At 47.0% G+C, this 20577-nt stretch overlaps 1 protein-coding gene and 1 non-coding gene across 2 annotated transcripts in view; both read left to right on the forward strand.

The window, feature by feature from the left end:
* TMOD1 (tropomodulin 1) overlaps window positions 1–20577 on the forward strand; it is an 85760-nt gene that overhangs the window by 22538 nt on the left and 42645 nt on the right. The window contains exon 3 of the mRNA XM_060609252.3: window positions 18684–18840. Within this exon, the coding sequence (XP_060465235.1) occupies window positions 18684–18840 (157 nt within the window). The remainder of the gene's footprint in view (window positions 1–18683; window positions 18841–20577) is intronic.
* LOC132663937 (U6 spliceosomal RNA) lies at window positions 954–1064 on the forward strand. The gene has a single exon (XR_009603328.1). It is a non-coding gene; the product is annotated as a U6 spliceosomal RNA (small nuclear RNA).

The following is a 20577-nucleotide window of genomic DNA, read 5'->3' on the forward strand; positions in this document are numbered from 1 at the left end:
TCTCCTGGTGGAAGCATTCCTCCCTTTGGAACTAAGGCCTCTAGGCCAGAAGAGCACAGGGTCACAGGAACAGGAAGAAAAAATTTTGCCAGTGGGTCACCAGCGGTAATAGTAAGGGGTGCCACTGCCATTTCTACCCTTGATTCCTGGACCCGTGAATCCTGGCTAGGGGAGAAACGGCACCATATAATTGGACGCTGTTTCAGACCAGATACAGTCTTCTGGAGAACCTTGCCCCAGCTCTACAAGGTACTGCTACCTGGATGGCCCTGTAATGAAGTCTGCAAAAGCCAATTCCACCATTCTATCCAGCTGGTTGTGTTAGGGTAGTAGGAAACATGTGTCATGGAATGAGTTAACAGAGAAATCAAGTACTAGAAGAGCCCCTTTCACTTGTGGAATATGTTTTTATCATTGCATTTCATGCTTGGCACATGTAAGGATTGTGTTTAATGCTCAGAATTTGCCTCTGTAGTCAGGATGACAGTAGCAAGCGGCAGGAGGCTCCCTGATCAAGCTTGTGGTTTGGCCAGCCACCTCGAAGCCACGAGCAGGGCAGAGAAAGGGATTCCCAGGTGGCCTACTAGACAGGGGCCTTTGTCCTCTATTTACACCCAAGTACCCAGGTCAATGCTCAGCCCAGAGAAAGTAGATGATGAATAGTATTGAATTAACTGAATTTTCCATTTCATATATTTATATATATTTTTAACTAAAAATTTCAGGGGTGCCTGGGTGGCTCAGTCGGTTAAACCTCTGACTCTTGGTCTCGGCTCACGTCTTGATCTCATGGTTTGTGAGATTGAGCCCCACATCGGACTCTGTACTGACAGCCCAGACTCTGCTTGGGATTCTCTCTCCCTCTCTCTGTGTCTGTGCCTTGCTTGTGTTCTCTCTCTCTCTCTCTCTCTCTCTCTCAGTAAATAAACATCAAGAAAAAATGGAACATTTCAGTGCTTGCTTTAGCAGCACATATATATACTAACACTGGAATAACCCAGAGAAGATTAGCGTGGCCCCTGAGTAAGGATGACACACACATTTGTAAAACATTCTGTATTAAAAAAAAAAAAATAGTGGAATGTTTCACACCTTTTTTTTTTTAAACCTGTCATTGTCCAACTGTGGTTTAACAGTGATCCATAAAGAAAAGAACACTACTATACCATTTCACTAGCCCTCAAGTAATCACAGCTAGTGTAGGGTGAGTGTAGGTTAGCAGGAGAAACACAAGAGGTTAGATGTCACAGTTCCAGCCCTGGCCCTGGCTCTTTCTCTCCATGTGACCTTGGGCTAGTTGCTGTCCTTCCCTAGGCCTCAGTGTCCCCCAGCCATGAAATGATGGAGTTGGTTGTTCCCTTCAGGGCTAAGCTGCCCTGAGCTTATAACCTCGTCTTATCTCCAGATTCAATTAAATGTCGTATTTCTAGAAAACCCAGATTCCTACTCTGGGGTCCCTGGGTCCCAGGCCCCATAGAATGACAGAGCTCTCTTGCTATTCATGACTTCCCCTTGTGCAGCCACGGACGGTTCCTCTGATGAGACTGCTCTAGGGGACTGGGAGGAAGTGTTGGTGCGAGAGGCTTAGGTCTCCTCTTCCCTCCCCTGCACCCCCGCTCCCCAGAAGCCTGGGCTTTGGGAGAAACGAGTGCTCTAGGCAAGGAATAAGCAAGCTTCCAGCTCTATTGCTGTGAGATTATTCTGTTGTAATTTGATCCGAGACCACTGTCACATAGGATTATATGAATGAACAGCTTTAAAAAGTGAGAACAAAAGGAGGGTGTAGCTACTTTCGTCAACTCAGTAAACATGGCTTAGTTACCTGTCAGTTGCCAGGCCCTGTGCTGGCCACCACCACGGGAGCCTGGCAGGGACTCTGCCCTTCAGTGCTCAGCCCACTCAGGCTGGGAGTGCAGGCATGATACACATGTCCTAAATGGACCCAGACAGGGAGCTCAGGGAAAGGACTGGTTCTTACTGGCTGAAGGCTCCACAGAGCAGATGATTGATGCATTGGGCCCTGGGGTTTTTCTGAGTCAAGAATAAGAACAAAGAATTTTAGGCCAATTGGAAGCCATGAGCAAAGTCTCGTGTGCAGAAGGTAATTGGGGATGGTAACTAGAATCTCAGTGCAGTTTGTGTAGGGGGTTAGATGAACTTGGAAGGAGGTTTAGGCTGGATAATGGTGGAGGGAGGGGGATTGCAGGGCCAGCCAAAGAGTTTAGACTTTTCTCCGTAGGCCTGAGGAATCTTTGAGGGGCAGTGACTTGGTGAGCTTGCTGGTTCCAGGAGCTCTGAGAACCAATGACCAGAGCAGGTGCCAGTGAGATGGGGGAAAGGTGGAAGGCCCAGCAGGTGGTGGGAGAGCTCCTTTCTGAAGATAAGGAAGGGCTCTGCCCTTCTCTGCAACTTCCCACTGTGTTGTAGAATGTTTCTGTTCCTGGGGCAGAGAAGTGCAGGCTCCCACAGGCCCTGCAAGGCCTGCTGCCTCCGGCCTTCTCTGGCTGTTGGAGTTGCTCTGAGCCCCCGGGTGGAGATGGGGTTAGATGAGGCTGTGTCTGCAAGTCAGGTAGGTGATGCCAAGGGTCAGAGCCAAGCATCAGACCCGAGCAGGGGAGGGGGTGGGTAGAAAAGCCCTTTCAGAACTGGGGGCGTGGCCCCTAAGGTCTGCTTGAGCCCCAGCTGGGAGCTCTGTTTCATCTCTAACCTGGCAAAGAGTTCTGCCAGTCACCCCACCCAAATTGAAAGTCTTTGGCCTCAGCAGCAAATTCCCAGAGCCCCTGTGCTTCTCACACAGCCAGCTTCCCCCAGCCCTCCGCCCAGAAGATCAACAAGAAGGTAGGTGCCCCCTGGAAGGATGGAGAGCCCGGGACCCAGAAAGCTAACTTACCTAGGTCATGGGACCAGGGCGTGGAGACTCAGATTCCAGGCAGGCTTCAGGTGCTCACACAATTTCCACTCTGGCAGGAGGAAAGTAAATGTGCATTTGGATTTGGAGGAGGGTTGAGCAATCAGAGACCTGTGATTCTCATACCATTGTGGTTTCAAAATGGACATTTTCAAAGACCCCTTTCTCTCTAAGTTCAAGGACAAGGAAAGAGAAGTCAGAAAGAGGATAGGAGGTAACAGAGGCCAGTGGGTTTTTTTGTCCCAGCCACACAATTGGCCCCTTCATGGAGATGTCTCTGTTACCTGATTTGCAAGTCAGTGTGTGACTTTTGAAGAGATCTAGGGGGCCTCCCTACTTTCTGAGAGTGCAAACATTCCAGCTCGGTTTCACCCACCCTTGGCCCGAGTTCTGAGGTCAGCATGGGAGAGGCCAAAGGTATGCAGACCAGGAGAGGCCTCGGAGCCAGGCACCTGGGAGGGGCACAGGGACCAGGAGAGTCCATGTCCCCAGCTTTCAGAGCAGGAGCTGACCGAGAGAGGGGAAGGAGGTTGCTCTAGGTCACATGTCCAACAGAACCAGACCAGGCCCCGGGTCCACTGCCCTGTCTGTTGCATGCTCTATGGCTTGCGTTTTCATTTCTGTTTAACACATGCTTGTCTGGCAATTTCTGTGCACAGGCAGCATTCTGGGCACTTTGAAAATATTAATTCATCCAACCATCATCATAATCCTGTGATGCAGGCATTTTCCAGATGAGAAAACTGAGAGGTGAAGTAAATCGCCTAAGGTCCCACATCTAGGCAGTGGATGAGCCATGACGTGGTTCTGAGAGCCCCTGTGAAGCTTCATGGGTGTCTCAGGAAGATAGTTTGAGCCACAGATGTGCTCTGGTTTTGTAACTGGGGAGAGTGCTGTATGGCAGACCATCCTCCTTTCTTCCTGGATGCAACCTGCAGTGCGGTCCAGGTTCAGTCCTGGCTCTGCTCCCAACCTAGGCAGGCGCTTTCCCTCTCCAGGGCTCAGTTTCCCTATCTGTGAAAGGGATGCAGTCAGCCTAGGTGCCTTCAGACATCCCTTCCGGCTCTAACCAGCTATGATTTTATGAGCTATTGCTGGCAATCTTGTTACCTGAATTCAGCTGACGCTTCAGAGGGTTAGGTTTTCAGTGATGCAATTGTTAAGCCCCGGTGTCACGTGACAGGGTAGAGTACTCGGAGTTGGAAGGCAGCTTTGTTTGCAGCAGAGGGTTCCAAGCTTGTGCGCATGAAAAAAAGAAGAAAAAAAAAAAGTCCCTGAAACTTTCTATCTCTCACTCTGCGGCCTGGAAAAACTCGAGCTTATCATGAGATTGCTGCACTCGGACTCCCGCGGGAGAGGAATGCTCCTTGTGCTAAAAGTATCCACTGTTGACTGATTCCCCAAGAGGATCTGCCCTTTCTCTCTCTCTCTGGAGTTAAGTGGATGCTGCTCTGAGGCCGAGCCAACTCCTTGGTTCAGATCGCCTTTGCACCAGGCAGTGGGGAAAATGGGCAACACACAGAAACATTCAAGAATGACAGGTCACGCTGTGACTTGTGCCAGGACCAGTGTGCAAGCTCTTATGGGATCAATAGATGGCTAACATTTCCTGGTTGTGCCATGGGCAGAGCTTTGCATAGCTGATCTCCTTCATTCCTCTGAGAGGATCCGTCATGGGCATCATTTTAAAGATGGGGAAACTGAGGCCCAGGGAGATGAAATAATCTGCCCAGGATGCAACACAGATAATGCTGGGATTCCAGCCCACAGTCCTGAGCCATTAGCCTGTGCTGTTAACCACAGCCTCCTAGGAGCACATGTGGGATGGGGCCGCCCAGGGGGTAGAGGGGGGAGTTACCAGCAGGTTGTTTTTTCCAATACGATTTCCTTTGAAGTTGTGTTAGTTTCTCCATCAATACTAATCTTTAAAAAAAGAAAGAAAAATACCATCAAGGTAAAGAGTTTATTTGTAAATATTGCTTGATAATGAAGCTTTGGGGAAAAGGAAGACTTTTTCTTAAGTGTCTCAGTAAAAGGATTAAAATATTAGCAAGAGGGAAGTTGGTAGAGCTAATCCCAACCTTATAAAGAAATCGAGTTCTATGAGTTGGTTTTGAAGTCAGCCATCGGGACTCCATGGCACGTTATAGCCACAGAAACAACAGTGGAAAACTACAGTCCCCCTGCAGGGCCCGAAATAATAATAGTAATGATAATGGTAATGATAGCTATTTTCTCTGTTGAGGCGAGATCTTCTTTACATGCCAGGCACTGTGCTAAGTGTTTTATGGGCATCATCTCATAAAATTGCTACAAGGATCCTGTGAGATTGGTCCTTCAAGGTTGGGGTTGAAACCATCCTACATGGGGCGTCTGGGTGGCTCAGTCAGTTAAACGGCCAACTTCAGCTCAGGTCATGATCTCGCGGTCCGTGAGTTCGAGCCCCGCGTCGGGCTCTGTGCTGACAGCTCAGAGCCTGGAGCCTGCTTCAGATTCTGTGTCTCCCTCTCTCTCTGCTCCTCCCCCGTTCATGCTCTGTCTCTCTCTGTCTCAAAAAATAAATAAACGTTAAAAAAAAATTAAAAAAAAAAAAAAAAGAAACCATCCTACGAAGAGAAATAGATGCCCAGAATCACACAACTGGTAGGCTACAGGCCAAGTTCAGGCAGACCTCTTTCTCTTAGTCCACAATATGCATCAAGAGCTCTGAGAACAAGGGGCCGTGAACTGCAGGAAGAAATGATGAAAGAGAAAACTTCGAACTGCGGAATCTCAGAGCTGGAAGGACCCTTAGAAACCCTCTAACCCTCCCTCCCCCGCCCCTTGCATAAAGGTACATGATGCAGGGAAAGAAACCCACATTTATGGCGTCCCTCCCGGACACATGTCATTCATTCACTTGGTGCTTTATGCATTTCATTGACTCCTCATACCAACCCTATGAGGTAAGTGGTAATATTGACAGTTTAATGATGAAAAAACAACAACGAAACCCCCCCGAAGCCCAAAGAGGACAAAGGTCTTATTCAAGGTCACACAGCAAGTCAGCCACAGACCTAGGATGAGAACTTGGGACTTCCTGTCACATCACTCTACTTTCCATCAGACTCCACAAAATCATAAAATCTTCCCTACTCATGCCCCAAATGGCACCCAGTAAGCCAGAGGACACTCTTGGCCATGCAGGAAGCAGCCAAGTTTGGTCCACAGGGCTATGGTTCTCCCTTGTAACACAAACCAGCAGAATTGCAAGCCCAGGACAGAAGTAAACAGTTGAAATGGAAAGAAATAAATCTCTGCTCTAAAAATAGGCACACATCCTTAGAAACACTGCCGGCCATGCACAGAACCAAGGATGGGCCTGGCAGGGGGAGGGTGAGTGAGGCCAGGTGTCAGTGTGTCCCCACCCTAAGCTCTGTCTTCTGGCCCCATGACTAGCTCCCCACACCCCTCTCTAGCCTCTGCGAAGAGCCCTCCTCTCTCCTTGGTCCCTCTTCTCCTGCTTCTTTGCTAGGAGACCTGGTGGTCCTGAAGCCCTTCACTCCTCAGTTCAAAACCCTCCCTTTTCTCCCAACCCCCCCTTCCCTCCCACCAAGCCCCCAGCACTGCCCCTGCCCCACACTGAGGACACTGAGCAGTTTTCTTTTGACATTTTTAATGGGAAACATTCAAAACCCATAGGAAGGTACAGACAATACCTATGCTCCCATCATCTGCATTTAACAAAAGTAAAAATTTTACCTTATTTTATTCAAATCACCCTTAAAAAGAAAAAAATCACAGTAGATAAAGTTTAAACCCTGCCTTCTAGTCTCTTCCCCATCTCTCCCACTCTGTGAACACTGCCTGCTTGAGAGGCAGCAAATCAAGCACCCACAACATCAGATAGGTAATATACATGAAGGGAGGGAGATACACCAATTTCTTGAGGCACATGGTTCATCTTTACCTTTTTCATCCTGGTTCATCTTTTACTTTTCCACTCTTATTTTTAATGTTTATTTATTTTTGAGAGAGAAAGAGCAAGCAGGCTAGGGGCAGAGAGAGAGAGAGGGAGAGAGAATCCCAAGCCGGCTCTGTGCTATCAGCACAGAACCCAATGTGGGACTCAATTTCAAGAGCTGCACGACCATGATCTAAGCCGAAATCAAGAGTCGCACACTTAACTGACTGAGCCACCTAGGCGCCCCCACTTTTCCACTCTTGAAAGAGATGTGGACAGAAGAAAGTTTTCACTTGCCACTTAACCTTCCAGGAAGGTAAGTAACAACACAGTCAGTGATGAATGGTAACTGATTCTTGACCTGTGTCAGTGACAGTAGGGGGTAGTGGGGACAGAAGCAAACAGGACATTTTGTGTTTGACTAAAGGGCACTTGCCATTCAGCTCCACCAGTTGTTGCCAATGTGGAAGGGAAAGCCCAATATGGCCAGATCATTTAATTTTTCAAGAAATGGTGGAAATCTGAATTTTTACGTGCAAGTTCCGTCTTTTTAAAATGTTGATACCACATTTAAATGCACAGACCAAACCAGCCCAAGTTTTGGCATTTGTTTGGACTATAGGCTTCCTAGTTTGCAACTCAGGCTCTGTTTCATATGACAGGCTTTTGTTTCTGTTTACACACACACACACACACACACACACACACACACACACGTACAAATATATAAAAATATGGTTAGATATATGAAAAGCACCTAACCCAGTACCTGGCACATAGTACCTGCTTGACAAATGTTTGTCAAAACTGAATATATGATTTGCCCACTAGAATCTAGGTTTCCTAAATTTGAAGCCACATTGTACCACCAGATGTAGGGCAGCCAGGTACAGATGTGTAAGTTGTGCATTGCAGGAGACGTTGTTCACATAAACCAGAAAGCAGGTAATGTCCTTGGAGTTGTGCAGTGCACAACTTGCACAATCAAATGCAGATATCCTGAGTGTCCCCATAATGCGGTATCTGTTTGGTTGAATGGAAATGAACAATTATGCCCTATGATGATAAAACTCCCTGGCAATAAGCTCTATCTGTATGGAGTTCACACCTTTATTCTGCAGTATGACGCTAATAGGCCTTTTGAACTTCATTTTAGAGAAGGAGGATCCAAAGCCAGAGAGCACCAGCTCACTTCTTGTGGCCTCACAGCCCTGGGATGAGAACCTAGGTTGTCAGGTAGGATGCAGTTTGGCTACGAGTATAAGAGACTCAAAGTAACACTGCTTGAGCAGTGGTTTATTCACCCCTCAAGTACAAGTCCAGAAGTGGGCAGTTTAGGGCTGGTATGGAGCTCAGCTCCCCAAACTTCCCAGCGTCCCAGATTCCATCCAGCTCGTCTCTGGCCATCCCTGGGGTGTAGTCTTCATCCTCACGGTCCGGGGTGGCGGCCGTGATAGCTGCACACAAGGCATCGGAATAGAGGGAAGGGGGAGAAAAAGGAAAGGAGAAAAGCCATTATGTAAGTGCCTTTTAAGGAAGGTTACTGGAAATCACCGTTAGACCCTTCTCATGGACCAGGGCTGAGTTCTGTGGATCAACCTACCTGCAAGGGGGCCTGGGAAAAGTAGTCTTTAATCTGAGTGGCTTTCTGCTCAGCTCTAAGAGTAGAGTGCTTTTATTACCAAAGAAGGGGAGACATGATATCGGGTACTGTTTGGAGTCTGTCACTGTGAGTTTGCCAGTTTGATGGCCTAATGTCCTGCTCTGCCTAAGGCTCTGAGGCAGAGTGAGAAAAGTTGGCAGGAAATTGGGGCGCCTGGGTGGCTCAGTCGGTTGAGCATCCGACTTCAGCTCAGGTCATGATCTCGCAGCTTGTGAGTTTGAGCCCCGCGTCGGGCTCTGTGTGACAGCTCAGAGCCTGGAGCCTGTTTCAGATTCTGTGTCTCCCTCTCTCTCTGTCCCAACCCACTCACATTCTGTCTCTGTCTCTCTCAAAAATAAATAAACATTAAAAAAAAAAAAAGTTGGCAGGAAATTAACCAAATCCAGGCCCTTAAAGAAAACATCACAAAAAGGGCAGTTTGGCATTTCCCAAAATCCCCGTCAGTGGGTGAACCCCATCCTGGACACCCCCACCCTGGCACCTCTCATGTATCCCCCTACCCCCAACCCTGCTTGGGGCAGCAGGTGTGATGTTGACCCGAAGGGTGTATGGGCGATACCATCGTTCCCGAGCTGGAGCAGAGTGTTGTATGACTCTGGACTATTCAGAGTACATTTTCTTAGCGCACAGTGCTTGGTGTTGGGGATGCAGAGAAGACAAATATACATCGCAGCTGGCCCCTGAGGGGCACTCTGTCTCCCCAGGGAGAGATCCAGCATAGATGTGCTCCAAGACAGAATACGATGAGCATTGCATAAGCACTGGCAGGAAGCCTAGGAGAGTTTGGGCAGAGAATTACCGGATCGATGTGGGGAGCACTGCAAAGGCCGAGCAGGGTGCCCGAGGGAAGGGCTTTAAAGACAAATTCAGAGGCGTAGGTGGAGGGGAATGCCAGGCAGAGGGCACAGCCTGAGCACAGGCATGGTGATGTGAGAGCAGGGCGCGGCCGTGGAATGTGGAGCAGCCCAGAGAGGCTGGAACAGGGAACACTTGAGGACAGGAGTGTGTTGGGGTCAAATCATGAGAAGTTCTCTGTACCTGGCTGATGAATTTGTTGGTGATTCTGGAGGTTAGTGGAGACACTGAGCAGTTGTGAGAGTACTGAGGAATGACACAGACGTTGATGTTGGGGGGGTCTGTCTGGCTGGCGGGAGGGGAAAGGAGAGGGAGAGGCGTGAGGCAGGGAAGCCAGCCAGGAGGCAGCTCTGATGGTCCCACTTGGAGGCATGACAGTTGATGGAGGATGGTCTGCACAGGATGCAGACACTTCAGAATGCTACAGCTTCAGACTCACCCAGACTCCTTCCCCTAGCAGGCCACGCCCCCTCGTCCCGCCACACCCTCGTCTGTAATGTGCTTTCTGTCCCCTGTAAGACCCTCTCCTCTGTCCTCCTCACCTGGCTTTTTCCTGCCTGGTCCACTGGGACTCACTGAGCTCAGGAACCACCTCCTCCAAGAAGCTGAGTACAATTGCTCACACATGGACATGTGTCTCCCCTCTAGCTGTGAGCCCCGGTGGAGCAGAATCACGCATTCATTGTCTCAGGATGCCCAGGGCCCAGCACAGCAGGAAACGTGGAAGATTTTTCTTGAATGTGAGGCAGAAAAGGAGGATCAGAACATGGGGGAAGGGAAGGTTTGGCCCACCTTGTGCCATGAACACCAGAGCGAGATAAATGTGCTGTTAGGACCAATAAGCCCCACCACAAATGGACTTGGCCACAAACGTGCCTTTGAATGTCAGCACTAATGCCCTAAAAAGTTAACCGGGGGAAGTAGCAACTATTGGGTTTCACCGGTCCCGTAGCAAGGTCAAGGCAGCGGAGCCAAAGGCCTGGATCTTTCTGGAGAGCAAGAGAAGAGGGGAAGATGCCCAGAGTGTGTTGGGGTGGGAATATGTTCGAAGAGGAGGGGGCACTTAAAGGTTTGGACCCTGCTTGTCCCCTCTGTGCCTGGGATATGAGTGTTGTGGCACCCTTCTACACTCTCAGGTTAAGTCCTCCTCCCCGCCCCCCCACCAGACAAGAGAGCTCTGTTGAAGCCCCACTGAATGATTTCTAGTGGGATCTAGAAGTCACTGGTCAGGAATGCAGAGGCAGAGTGCTCTATATCATCCAGGCCCTGAGGAGCTAGAGGGCCTCATTTTATACAAGGGGAAACATACCTGGGAGATAACTGGAAAATAAAAGTCTTCAAGTCCAGTTAAAAAGATATTCTGTGGCCAGATACCTTGTAATTGGGTGACTGGCCTATAAAATGTTGGTCTTGCAGATGTGATGGAAGGGGAGGGAGGGGGGCCATCTAGGACAGGGTTAGGTCATTTAAAATGGGGTGGAGGAGAGAAGTCAGTAGGCATTTTGCAAAGTTCAGCCTCCCGGGTTTCACTCTTCCCCCAGGACTGTAACTCCATGCTTCTGGGCCTCAGTTTCTCCATCTGCAAAACAAGACTAGTTTGATAAGGAGGTGAGCTCTGGCTTTCTAACACTTGGAGAGGAAAACTGGTTCTCATATGGCACCACATCTGGTTTCCGGGATCTGTTCCTAGAGGAAGGCTGTCAGGTGGGATGGAACATTTTCTGTGGCTTGGAAGTCAAGAGTCTTAGGCTGTCAGTCCAGCATATGACCTCAAGCTAGGCCCTTCCCCTCCCTGACCCTCAGCCGGCTGCTCCCAGTATGCAGTAGAGATTGTACCACATGACCTGTCCTCTTCTGAGGAGTCGTGTTGTGGTTCAATCACAGAACAGGAATCCAGGTCTCCTGGAGCTGGAGTTAAAGGTGGGGGCACCTTTAACATTCCCTTGTCTTTAGATACAAGCTGATTTATTTAAGAAAAGTGATAAAACTGCTTGTTTTTTTGTTGCCGTGAAGAATCAGATTAGGGGACAATTTATGTATGATTAGTCACCAGTCTGGAAATAGTCATACTGATTCTTGGGTATGCTAATACAGTGTCATCCGTATATGAACTCAGGCTTCCTGGCTTTTTCTGTGCCTCAGTGTCCTCAGTGGAAATGAAAGAATTGGCCCAGAGTCTCTCTTAGAGCTTTGCAGCACTGAGCTGCCAGAAATCCACGATCCTTTCAATACATTGTGTGTGTGTGTGTGTGTGTGTGTGTGGTGTGTGTGTGTGTGGTGTGTGCCTGTGTTGCCTACACGTTGTACATGTGTGCACATCTCAACAAGCCCACAGTGGTCCTGGCTGGAATGGCTTCTGACATAGCTCTAACTATCTATAGCAATGATAATTGTGCAGATATTTGATATGTGGCCTTACGGGCACCTGTTGGCAGGGTGTTAGAGCTCCTAACAGCACATTTAAGGATACAGCAAAGTTTCCATTGTCCTGTGGACAACTGGACCCCAGAGTGTGGGTGTGAAAGTTAAATTAAGATGTTAACCTGTCAAGCTGCACATCCGAGTTTTAATTTTACAACATTTAGAAGGAAGTCACCATTTAAAAACCCAAGAGTAGGGAAACACCGAAAGAGATTGCCTAATTTTTTTCCCTTGTGATTTTTCCAAAAACATATTAAACTTTTCATGTGTTTTTAAAAAATTTTAAACCACTAAATTTAAAACTCACATACACACACACACACACACACACACACACACACACACACACACTTCTTTCTTCCTCTAGCCCAAAGCCTGACATGGGCAAGACACTCAGGTAAATATTTATCAAATAAATGAATGAATATCTTGACCTTCTCTACACTGAATTCTAGTCTGATGGGAACCTTAGGTCAGACATGGCAAAATGCAGTAGCCCACGGACTTGGTCTGGACTGCAGATGTGTTTTATTTGACCTGAACATTGTTTTTAAAATATTTGGATTTTGTGCCAATATTTAAAAACCAAGAGCTTCCACATAAAGATGAGCAGATATAATGGTGTCACCCATATTCTTACATGGCAATAATTCTCTGGAGTTGAGTAGTGTAGAGGCACTATAGTGTGCCACAGACCCCATCACCCCACAAGCAACTACCAGATGTAATTTTAGCCTAAGATCAGAGAGCCGCCCTCCTCATAGGAGTACATTTCCAACTGTAAGGACATGAAGACATGATTTGAGTCCTACCTAACAAGGTTGTCTCCCAAAGAAAATCTCATCCCTAACCAACCTGTCTTTGGAGTGGAGATACATGTGTGGTGTGTGCATGTAAATACCTATTCCCCTAATTCAGAATTAATTGATCACTGCCCTGGAGAAGCCACACTGATGCTTCCCTTTGAAGTTACTACAAAGAAGGACCTGCCCAGCAGATTAACCCTGTACACACTTTAAGGTGAGGAGAACAAGACAAATTCTTTCAAAGTTAGAGGTTCCAGTTACCGCGGGCAGTGTGGAAGTATACAACCTTAACAGGCAATGTGGAGGCGAGTGATAGACGTTCTCTGCTATTCAGTGAAATAGACCTCCTTTTAGGATCTTGATTAACTTGAAAACCAAAGCAATGCAGAGTTTTCCATACATGCAGGAGTTGAGACTTTCCTCTCAATTCACCTCCCCCATCTACCTGCCCCCTCCCCAGTTGCTCCAAACTAGATATCTCTTTGCGGGGTCCTGTCCCTGCCTGTTAGCAACCTGGATACATAATACCCACAGATATTTATTGAATGAACAAGCAGTACAAGAATGAAAGATACATCTCTACATATACCTGTTCATAAAATAACTCTCCTAGTCAGAGCCACCAAGAAAATGGTTGTAGTATTTACCTTCCCTGTTGGATAGCTTGGGTCTGAGACTCAGTTTTAGGTTTTAAGAGTCCTGAGACATCCAAGGCAGTATTTTCTTACCCATTTAACTTCTCAATGACTAATTTACCTGGTGAGGCTTATCACATCATCAAACAGGACTCCATTTTAAATTTTGCCAGCTCCAGCCTGGCCAGTCTCAGCATCACTGCTGACCACTGGCACACGAAGAGCCTTCTGCCCTTGGTGGTCCCTGACCATTTAGTTAGCTACTGCATTAGCCACTTTTCTAATTTTTCCCTAGATAACGTATGCCATTTATAAATAACAGCTTTATTTGAGATATAATTCACATGCTATAAAATTCTCCCATTTGAAATGTACAAATCGGTGTTTTTTAGTGTATTCACAGAGTTATACAAACATCAGCACAATCAATTTTAGAACAATTTCATCACCTAACAAACCCATGCCCATTAGCTCTCACTCCCTATTTATTTCTCTCCAGCCTCCCCAGCTTGAGGCAACCACTAATCTACTTCCTGTGTCTATAGATTTGACTATTCTGGACACTTCATATAAATGGATTCAGGTACTGTGGTCCATTGTGACTGGCTTCTTCCACTTAGCATCATGTTTTCAAGGTTTCGTCTATGTGGTGGCATATGTCAGTACTACTTTTTGTTTTGTTTTGTTTTGTTTTGTTTTATCACCAAATAGTATTGTCGTGTGGATGTACTGCATTCTGCTTATCTATTCATCACTTGATGGGCATTTGAGTTGTTTCAACTTCTTGGCTATTCTGAATAATATATGAAGTTCATTTATAAGTTTTTGTATGGACATCTGCTTTCATTTCTCTTGGGTATTTACCTAGAGTGGGATTGTTGCACTATATGATAACTATGTGTAAGCTTTTGAGAAACTGCCAGACTGTTTTCCAAAGTGGCCACACCATTTTGCATTCCCACTAGCAGTGCATGAGGGTGTCACTCTCACCACATCCTCACCAACACTTGTGATTATCTGTCTTTTATTTTATTTTTTTAACATTTATTATCAAGAGACAGAGAGAGAGCATGAATAGGGGAGGGGCAGAGAGGGGGAGACACAGAATCCGAAGCAGGCTCCAGGCTCTGACCTGTCAGCACAGAGGCTGACGTGGGACTCAAACTCGTGAACCGCGAGATCATGACCTGAGCCAAAGTCAGAAACTTAGCTTAACCGACTGAGCCACCCAGGTGCCCCTGTCTTTTTTATTATAATCATTCTGGCGGGTCTGAAGTAGTGTCTCGTTCTGGGCTTCATTTGCATTTCCCTGATGGCTAATAGGGTTGAGCATCTTTTTTATGTGTATTGGCCATTTTTGTGTCTCTCTTAGAGAAATGTCTATTCAGATCATTTGCCCATTTTAAAATTGGTTTATTTGTCTTATATTTTGAGTTGTAAGAGATCTTTACGTATTCTGGATACTAGACCCTCATCAGATAGATGACTTGTAAAACTTTTCTCCCAGTGGGTTGTCTTTTCATATCCTTGATAGTCTCCTTTGAAACATGAACATTTTTTATTTTGATGAAGCCAATTTATCGACTTTTTTCTTTTGTTGTTTATTGTTTTAGTAACATATCCAAGAAACCATTGCCTAATCCAGAGTCACAGAGATTTATGCCTGTTTTCTTCTAAAAAATTTATGGTCTTAGCTCTTACGTTTAGATCTTTGATCCATTTGGACTTAAGTTTAGTATATCATGTGAGGTCACATGCCAATTTTTGAAAACAAGTTAAAATGAGAAATAACCAGGAGTTTTAAAATATGCAACTATGTTTGGTTTTTTGCTTTTTTTTTTCCATTTAGCTTTATTTTTTTTTTAATATGAAATTTATTGTCAAATTGGTTTCCATACAATACCCAGCTCTCATCCCAACAGGTGTCCTCCTCAATGCCCATCACACACTTTCCCCTCCCTCCTACCCCCTATCAACCCTCAGTTTATTCTCAGTTTTTAAGAGTCTCTCATGGTTTGCCTCCTTCCCTCTCTTTTTTTTTCCTCTTCCCCTCCCCCATGGTCTTCTGTTAAGTTTCTCAGGATCCACATAAGAGTGAAAATATATGGTATCTGTCTTTCTCTGTATGACTTATTTCACTTGTGTTTGGTTTTAATTGAATACCATGTTATGTTTTATTAAATGTACCATTTAATGGGGGGGAAAAAACTTTAACTCCTAAAGAGGATGATATTCTCAATATTTACTTTTAAAATCCAGTAAGCTAAGAATTGTGAGCAAAGGCCTTTGATGTTTTTGTTTCTTTTATTTTATTTTATTTATTTTATTTTGAGAGAGAGAGAGAGAGAGAGAGAGAGAGAGTGTGTGTGTGTGTGTATACATACATGCACAAGCAGGGTAGGGGCAGAGAGAGAGGAAGAGAGAGAATCCCAGGCAGGCTCCATGCTGTCAGCACAGAGCCCAATAAGAGGCTCTATCTCCTGAACAGTGAGATCATGTCCTAAGCTGAAATCAAGAGTTGGATGCTTAACCAACTGAACCACCCTGTCACCCCTGATGTTTTTATTTCTTAAAAAACCAACTGCTTTCAGTAAAGATGTAAATAAATGAAGCCATACTTTAACATGCTATATAATTAGTATTTTTAAAGGACATTGAAAATACCTTTATTTCCCTATTGCAATGATATGGGCTTCAGTTTAACAGTGGTTCTCAGGGCACCTGGGTGGCTCAGTCGGTTAAGTGTCCAACTCTTATTTCAGCACAGGTCATGGTTTCACAGTTGGTGGGATTGAGCCCCACATCGGGCTCTGTGCTAACAGTGTGGAGCCTGCTTGGAATTCTCTCTCTCGCTCTTTCTCTGTCCCTCCTCGGCTTGTGCTCTCTTTCTTTCCCTCAAAAATAAATAAATAAACTTAAAAAAAAAAAAAAAGGAAAACAGTGGTTCTCAATTAGGGGTGATTTTGCTACCCAGGGGACATCTGGCAATGTTTGGAGATACTTGTGGCTGTCACATCGTGGAAGTGAGGTGCTACTGGCATCCATGAGGTAGAGGACACAGATGCTGGTGAACAGTTGGCAGTGCATAGGACAGCTCCCACGACAAGGAATCACCCAGCCCGAAATGTGAATTACGCCAAGGTTAAGAGACCCTACTTTAAGTAAGTCAGTGGCCTCTATCAGATATATTCCAAAACGATGTGAGTTGGCAAACTCTTTCCCCCTCAATTACAGCCTGGTGGGTTTCTCCTAGCACTGAGCCCTTAGGGGACAGCATGTGCCCCAGCACCTTACTGCCGTCAAAACCCTTTACAGTGACAGAAATCTATCAGGTCATCTTGGTTGGGGATCATTGGGAAAACACTTGCTTTCAGTGCTTACTTCATTTTATATTTGTACATCTTCATTTTCTGAATTTTGAGGTATGTTTGGATAATACATCTCCATTTCAATATACGTATTTGGGTAACCAGTCTCCTGGGAAAATGTATTTCACCTGATTATAAGTAGTACTTTGGGAGTGCTTGGCAGTGAGCTAAGCACTCCTCATGCATTATCTCATTTAACTTCCTCAACAGTTCCAAGAGAGCAGCTCTCATTACTCACATCTTACAGCCCTAGAAATGGAGGCCCGGTGAGATCAGGTGACCTGCCCAGGACTAAAGAACTGGAGCCAGCACTGCCTCAGGCCTGGGCGTAAGCCTGATGGGGGTCACCTGTGAGGTGCAGGCGCGTCACAGAGACTTTGCCTTGCTCACCGTGGATAATCACAGATGGAGGTTTGCAGGACAGTTGGGCTGTTCTCTCTCTCACTTGAGTCGCCATGAGTGGCCCAACGCGGGGGAGAGGGAGTGGACACACAGCTCACCCAGGATGTGTCCTCAGAAGCCTGCCTCCCCTGTGGGCCTCATCCGTCCCACATGTCATGGTGGACGGTACCCGAGGACTACCGCTTGAGGGAGACTGGGGTGTCCGTGGCATCTCTTGTGTTCCTGATGTTCACCCCCAAATCAGTCACGGCTTGATTTCCTACCTACTGGCCATCCTCTCATCACATGCTCCGACTCCCAGATGTTGTTGCTGACTCACAGCCCGAGTCCATTTGTAGCCAGTGTCTGACTGGAGCACGCTGTCAACAGTGGGAAAACATCTTGTGAAAAACCACACTGCAGTTAAGCGGCAGTATTGCCCTCCCAAGCTTTAGCTCTCGGTGTGCCAGGCACACAGCCGTCTTTGTAAACCTGGTATCATCCCCTCTCAGAGGGGGGCTTGCAAAAGGATCTGGCGTGTGTGGAGGTGGCTGAAGCTATGCATTTTGATGGTACAGAGATTGGAGGTGGGATGGCTCTCCAGATTAGCCAGTGTGGGGGTGCGGCAAGAAGTGAGGTGAGGCTCCCCTCACCTCTGCCTTGCAAGTATCCTCCACCACGTTCCCAAATGAAAGGGGGTAGGGAGAGAGCAATGATTTGGAAATGAAGACTGCCCTCCTCCCCCCGTATCTAGAGAAGGGCCCTGGTTTTTGTTCTAGATCTGCCCCTGAAACTCCTTGGGCAAATCTTTCCTTGCTCCGGGCCTCAGTTTCCCCTTGAAGGGAAGGTGTGTGCCCTCGACAACCTCTAAGCATCCTTGCAACCCTGAACTTCTTTGAATCTCCAAGGTCCTGGGGGCTGAGGTGAGCGAAGCCTGTGTGACTCAAATCTACCCTAATTCTAGCCCACACCTAGAAGCCTAACCATGTTTGAAGAAGGAACACGTTGATTGGTTGATGCTATCTTTCCTGAGAGACCCATCTCCAAGGGCGACATTCAAAATATTTAACAGAGAGGCAGGAACACAGCCTGTCAGGAGGGTGGAAAGCAGCCGGGGAGGGCCGTCCAGGGATACAGCCCCAAAGCACGCCTCACCCACCCCTGCTGAGCCTTCCCCCCCCCACCCCCCCCCCACCCCCTGCTGCTTGGTTATTGAGCCTGTCGCTTCTCACCTCATACTGCATCCAGGGCCCTAACTCAAGCTCCTCGGGCTTCTTTCCCCAGCCACTGTATACACAATAGCTGGAACGATCCTCCTGCATCCAAATGCCAACTTAATCAGACTCAGACTCACAGATGCTCTTGGAGAGCCCCTCTCTGCTCAGCCCCATGTCAGCTGCCTCCTCACCCCCTTGCCTTTGGAAACATTGCAGGTTTAGAGACTCTGGACCATTAAGAGACCTGAGTCCCAGCCTAGCTATGCCCCTCGTCTGCAGGGTGACCTTGAGCAAGTCCCTGCCCCTCCTGGGTGTCAGATTCCTCACGTGTAAATGAGCAACCTGGATCGATTTGCTGGGCTCTAAGATCCCACTGTTCAATGACGAATTTTGGGAGAAATGCAAGTCTTCAGCAGCTGACCACTCTCTTTCTCTTTCGTTCTCTCTCTCTGTGTATGTCCCCCGGCCCCACAACCTCCACTGTAGAATGCACTGCTGCCTGCAGGCCTGAGGCAGAAGGATCAGACCACCAAGGCGCCCACGGGCCCCTTTAAAAGGGAGGAGCTCTTGGATCACTTGGAAAAGCAAGCAAAGGAGTTTAAAGACCGAGAAGATCTGGTCCCCTACACAGGGGAAAAGCGAGGTACTGAATAATGTTGTTCTTATGAATATATCGCTCCCCATGCATCATTGAGTGCCAATTACGTGCCAGGCCCTCTGCTGAGCCACATGTGACTGGGCCTTCTTGCCCACATGCCTGCCTGGACCAAATTCACAAAACCAACACCAAAAGCAGCAATGCATGGTGTGGATGTAGTGAAGTTTTGGGTAAACTGAGGAAAGAGTGATCTCTACCAGCCCAGCAAAGCTTTCCCCTAAACCCCCTTTAATCAGGGTGTCTGATCATTTCTCATACAAACCTAGGCACCTTTGAAAATGAAAGAGGAAACTATTAATCATGATATCCGGGCATAAGGCCTACACAAGGCTCGTCCTATGCAAATTGGGAATGAGATAACCTAGCTGTACCCTAACTATCCGTGCTCTTTCTGCTGTGTTCCTTTCTCTGGCACCTGCATCCCCTCCTTTATCTGTCCCTTTAAGACTCTCTGCCCCATCCTAAGGCAAGTCATTTAGAAGACTGGGGAACAGAGAGGCACTCCCTGACTGTCCAACCCTTTTAGGACTTCCCTTTGCTCTCCAAACCATTCTGCTGTCCTCATATTGTGTCTGCCCTCGCTTGCCCCACTGCTGCCCCACAGGCCTCCTTCTATTCCTCATGCATTCCAAGATCTTTTCCACCTCAGGACCTTTGCATGTACTCCTTTTGCCTGGACCGCTGCTCCTGCTGTCTGGCTCCATGCTGTCTTCATAGCTGGCTCTTCCTCCCTTATAAGAGGCTTAATGCTTAGAAATAGCCCGGAGCTACATGTAGTCTGGTTGCAATTCTGACACTACCACTTACTAGCTGTGTGAGCTTGAGTACATTTTTGAATCTGCCATGCCTCCGTTTCCTCCTCTGTGAAATGGGAATGTGGAAAATAGTATTACCAAGCTGACAAAGTTGTTATGAGTTAAGATATATATAAAGCACTTAGCCCCTGGCCCATAGCAAATGCTGTGTAAGTACCAGCTATTATTACCCTTTTGGTCTCAACTATACTGTCTCCTCTTTCAGGGAAGCCTTTCCTGTCCATCCTGTTTAGGACATGTAGTCCCTTCAGCTCCTCCCTTGGTTGCTCTCTATCTCAGGAGCCTGTGGGTGTGTCCTTCATAGCAATTTCCATTTTATAATTTTCCTGTCGTGTGTCACTTGTCTCTCCCACTGGCTATAAGCCCCATGAGGGCAGGCACTCAGGCTCAGACTGGTTTTGCTCACCCAGTACCCCCAGCACCCAGGACAGGGCCTGGTATCCAGTAGGGCTCAGCAGAGAGTTGCTGAATGAGTGAGTTAAAATCAAATAAATTACAATGAATCTTGTGGGCTACTTCCTTTGAATATAAGCCGCACAAGTATGAGGGCCGCATCTGTTTTGTTCATCATTACGTCTACACCTAATAAACGCTAGCATGTGGTAGGCACCTAATAAGCATCTGTTGAATAAAAGCATTAATTCTAATTAATTAATTGTGTAATGGTTCATTTTCAGTCTCTTCCATTCCCCCCACCCCCAAGGTTGTAAACATGATGAGCCAAGGGTCCACGTCTGTGGCTTTTATCTCTGTATCCCTGTTGTGTGATAAATAATCAAATGAAAAAGCCAACAGAAGTAGCATCATGGGGAGGACTTTGGCATCACAAACGTGGACTTGGAGCTCGGTCCAGATTTTATGGAAAACTTGGAAGGTCAGGGAAGCCCAAGGGGCATCTGGATTACGG

This window comes from Panthera onca, chromosome D4, assembly GCF_046562875.1.
Source record: "Panthera onca isolate mPanOnc1 chromosome D4, mPanOnc1 haplotype 2, whole genome shotgun sequence".
NCBI classification, from domain to species: Eukaryota; Metazoa; Chordata; class Mammalia; order Carnivora; family Felidae; genus Panthera; species Panthera onca.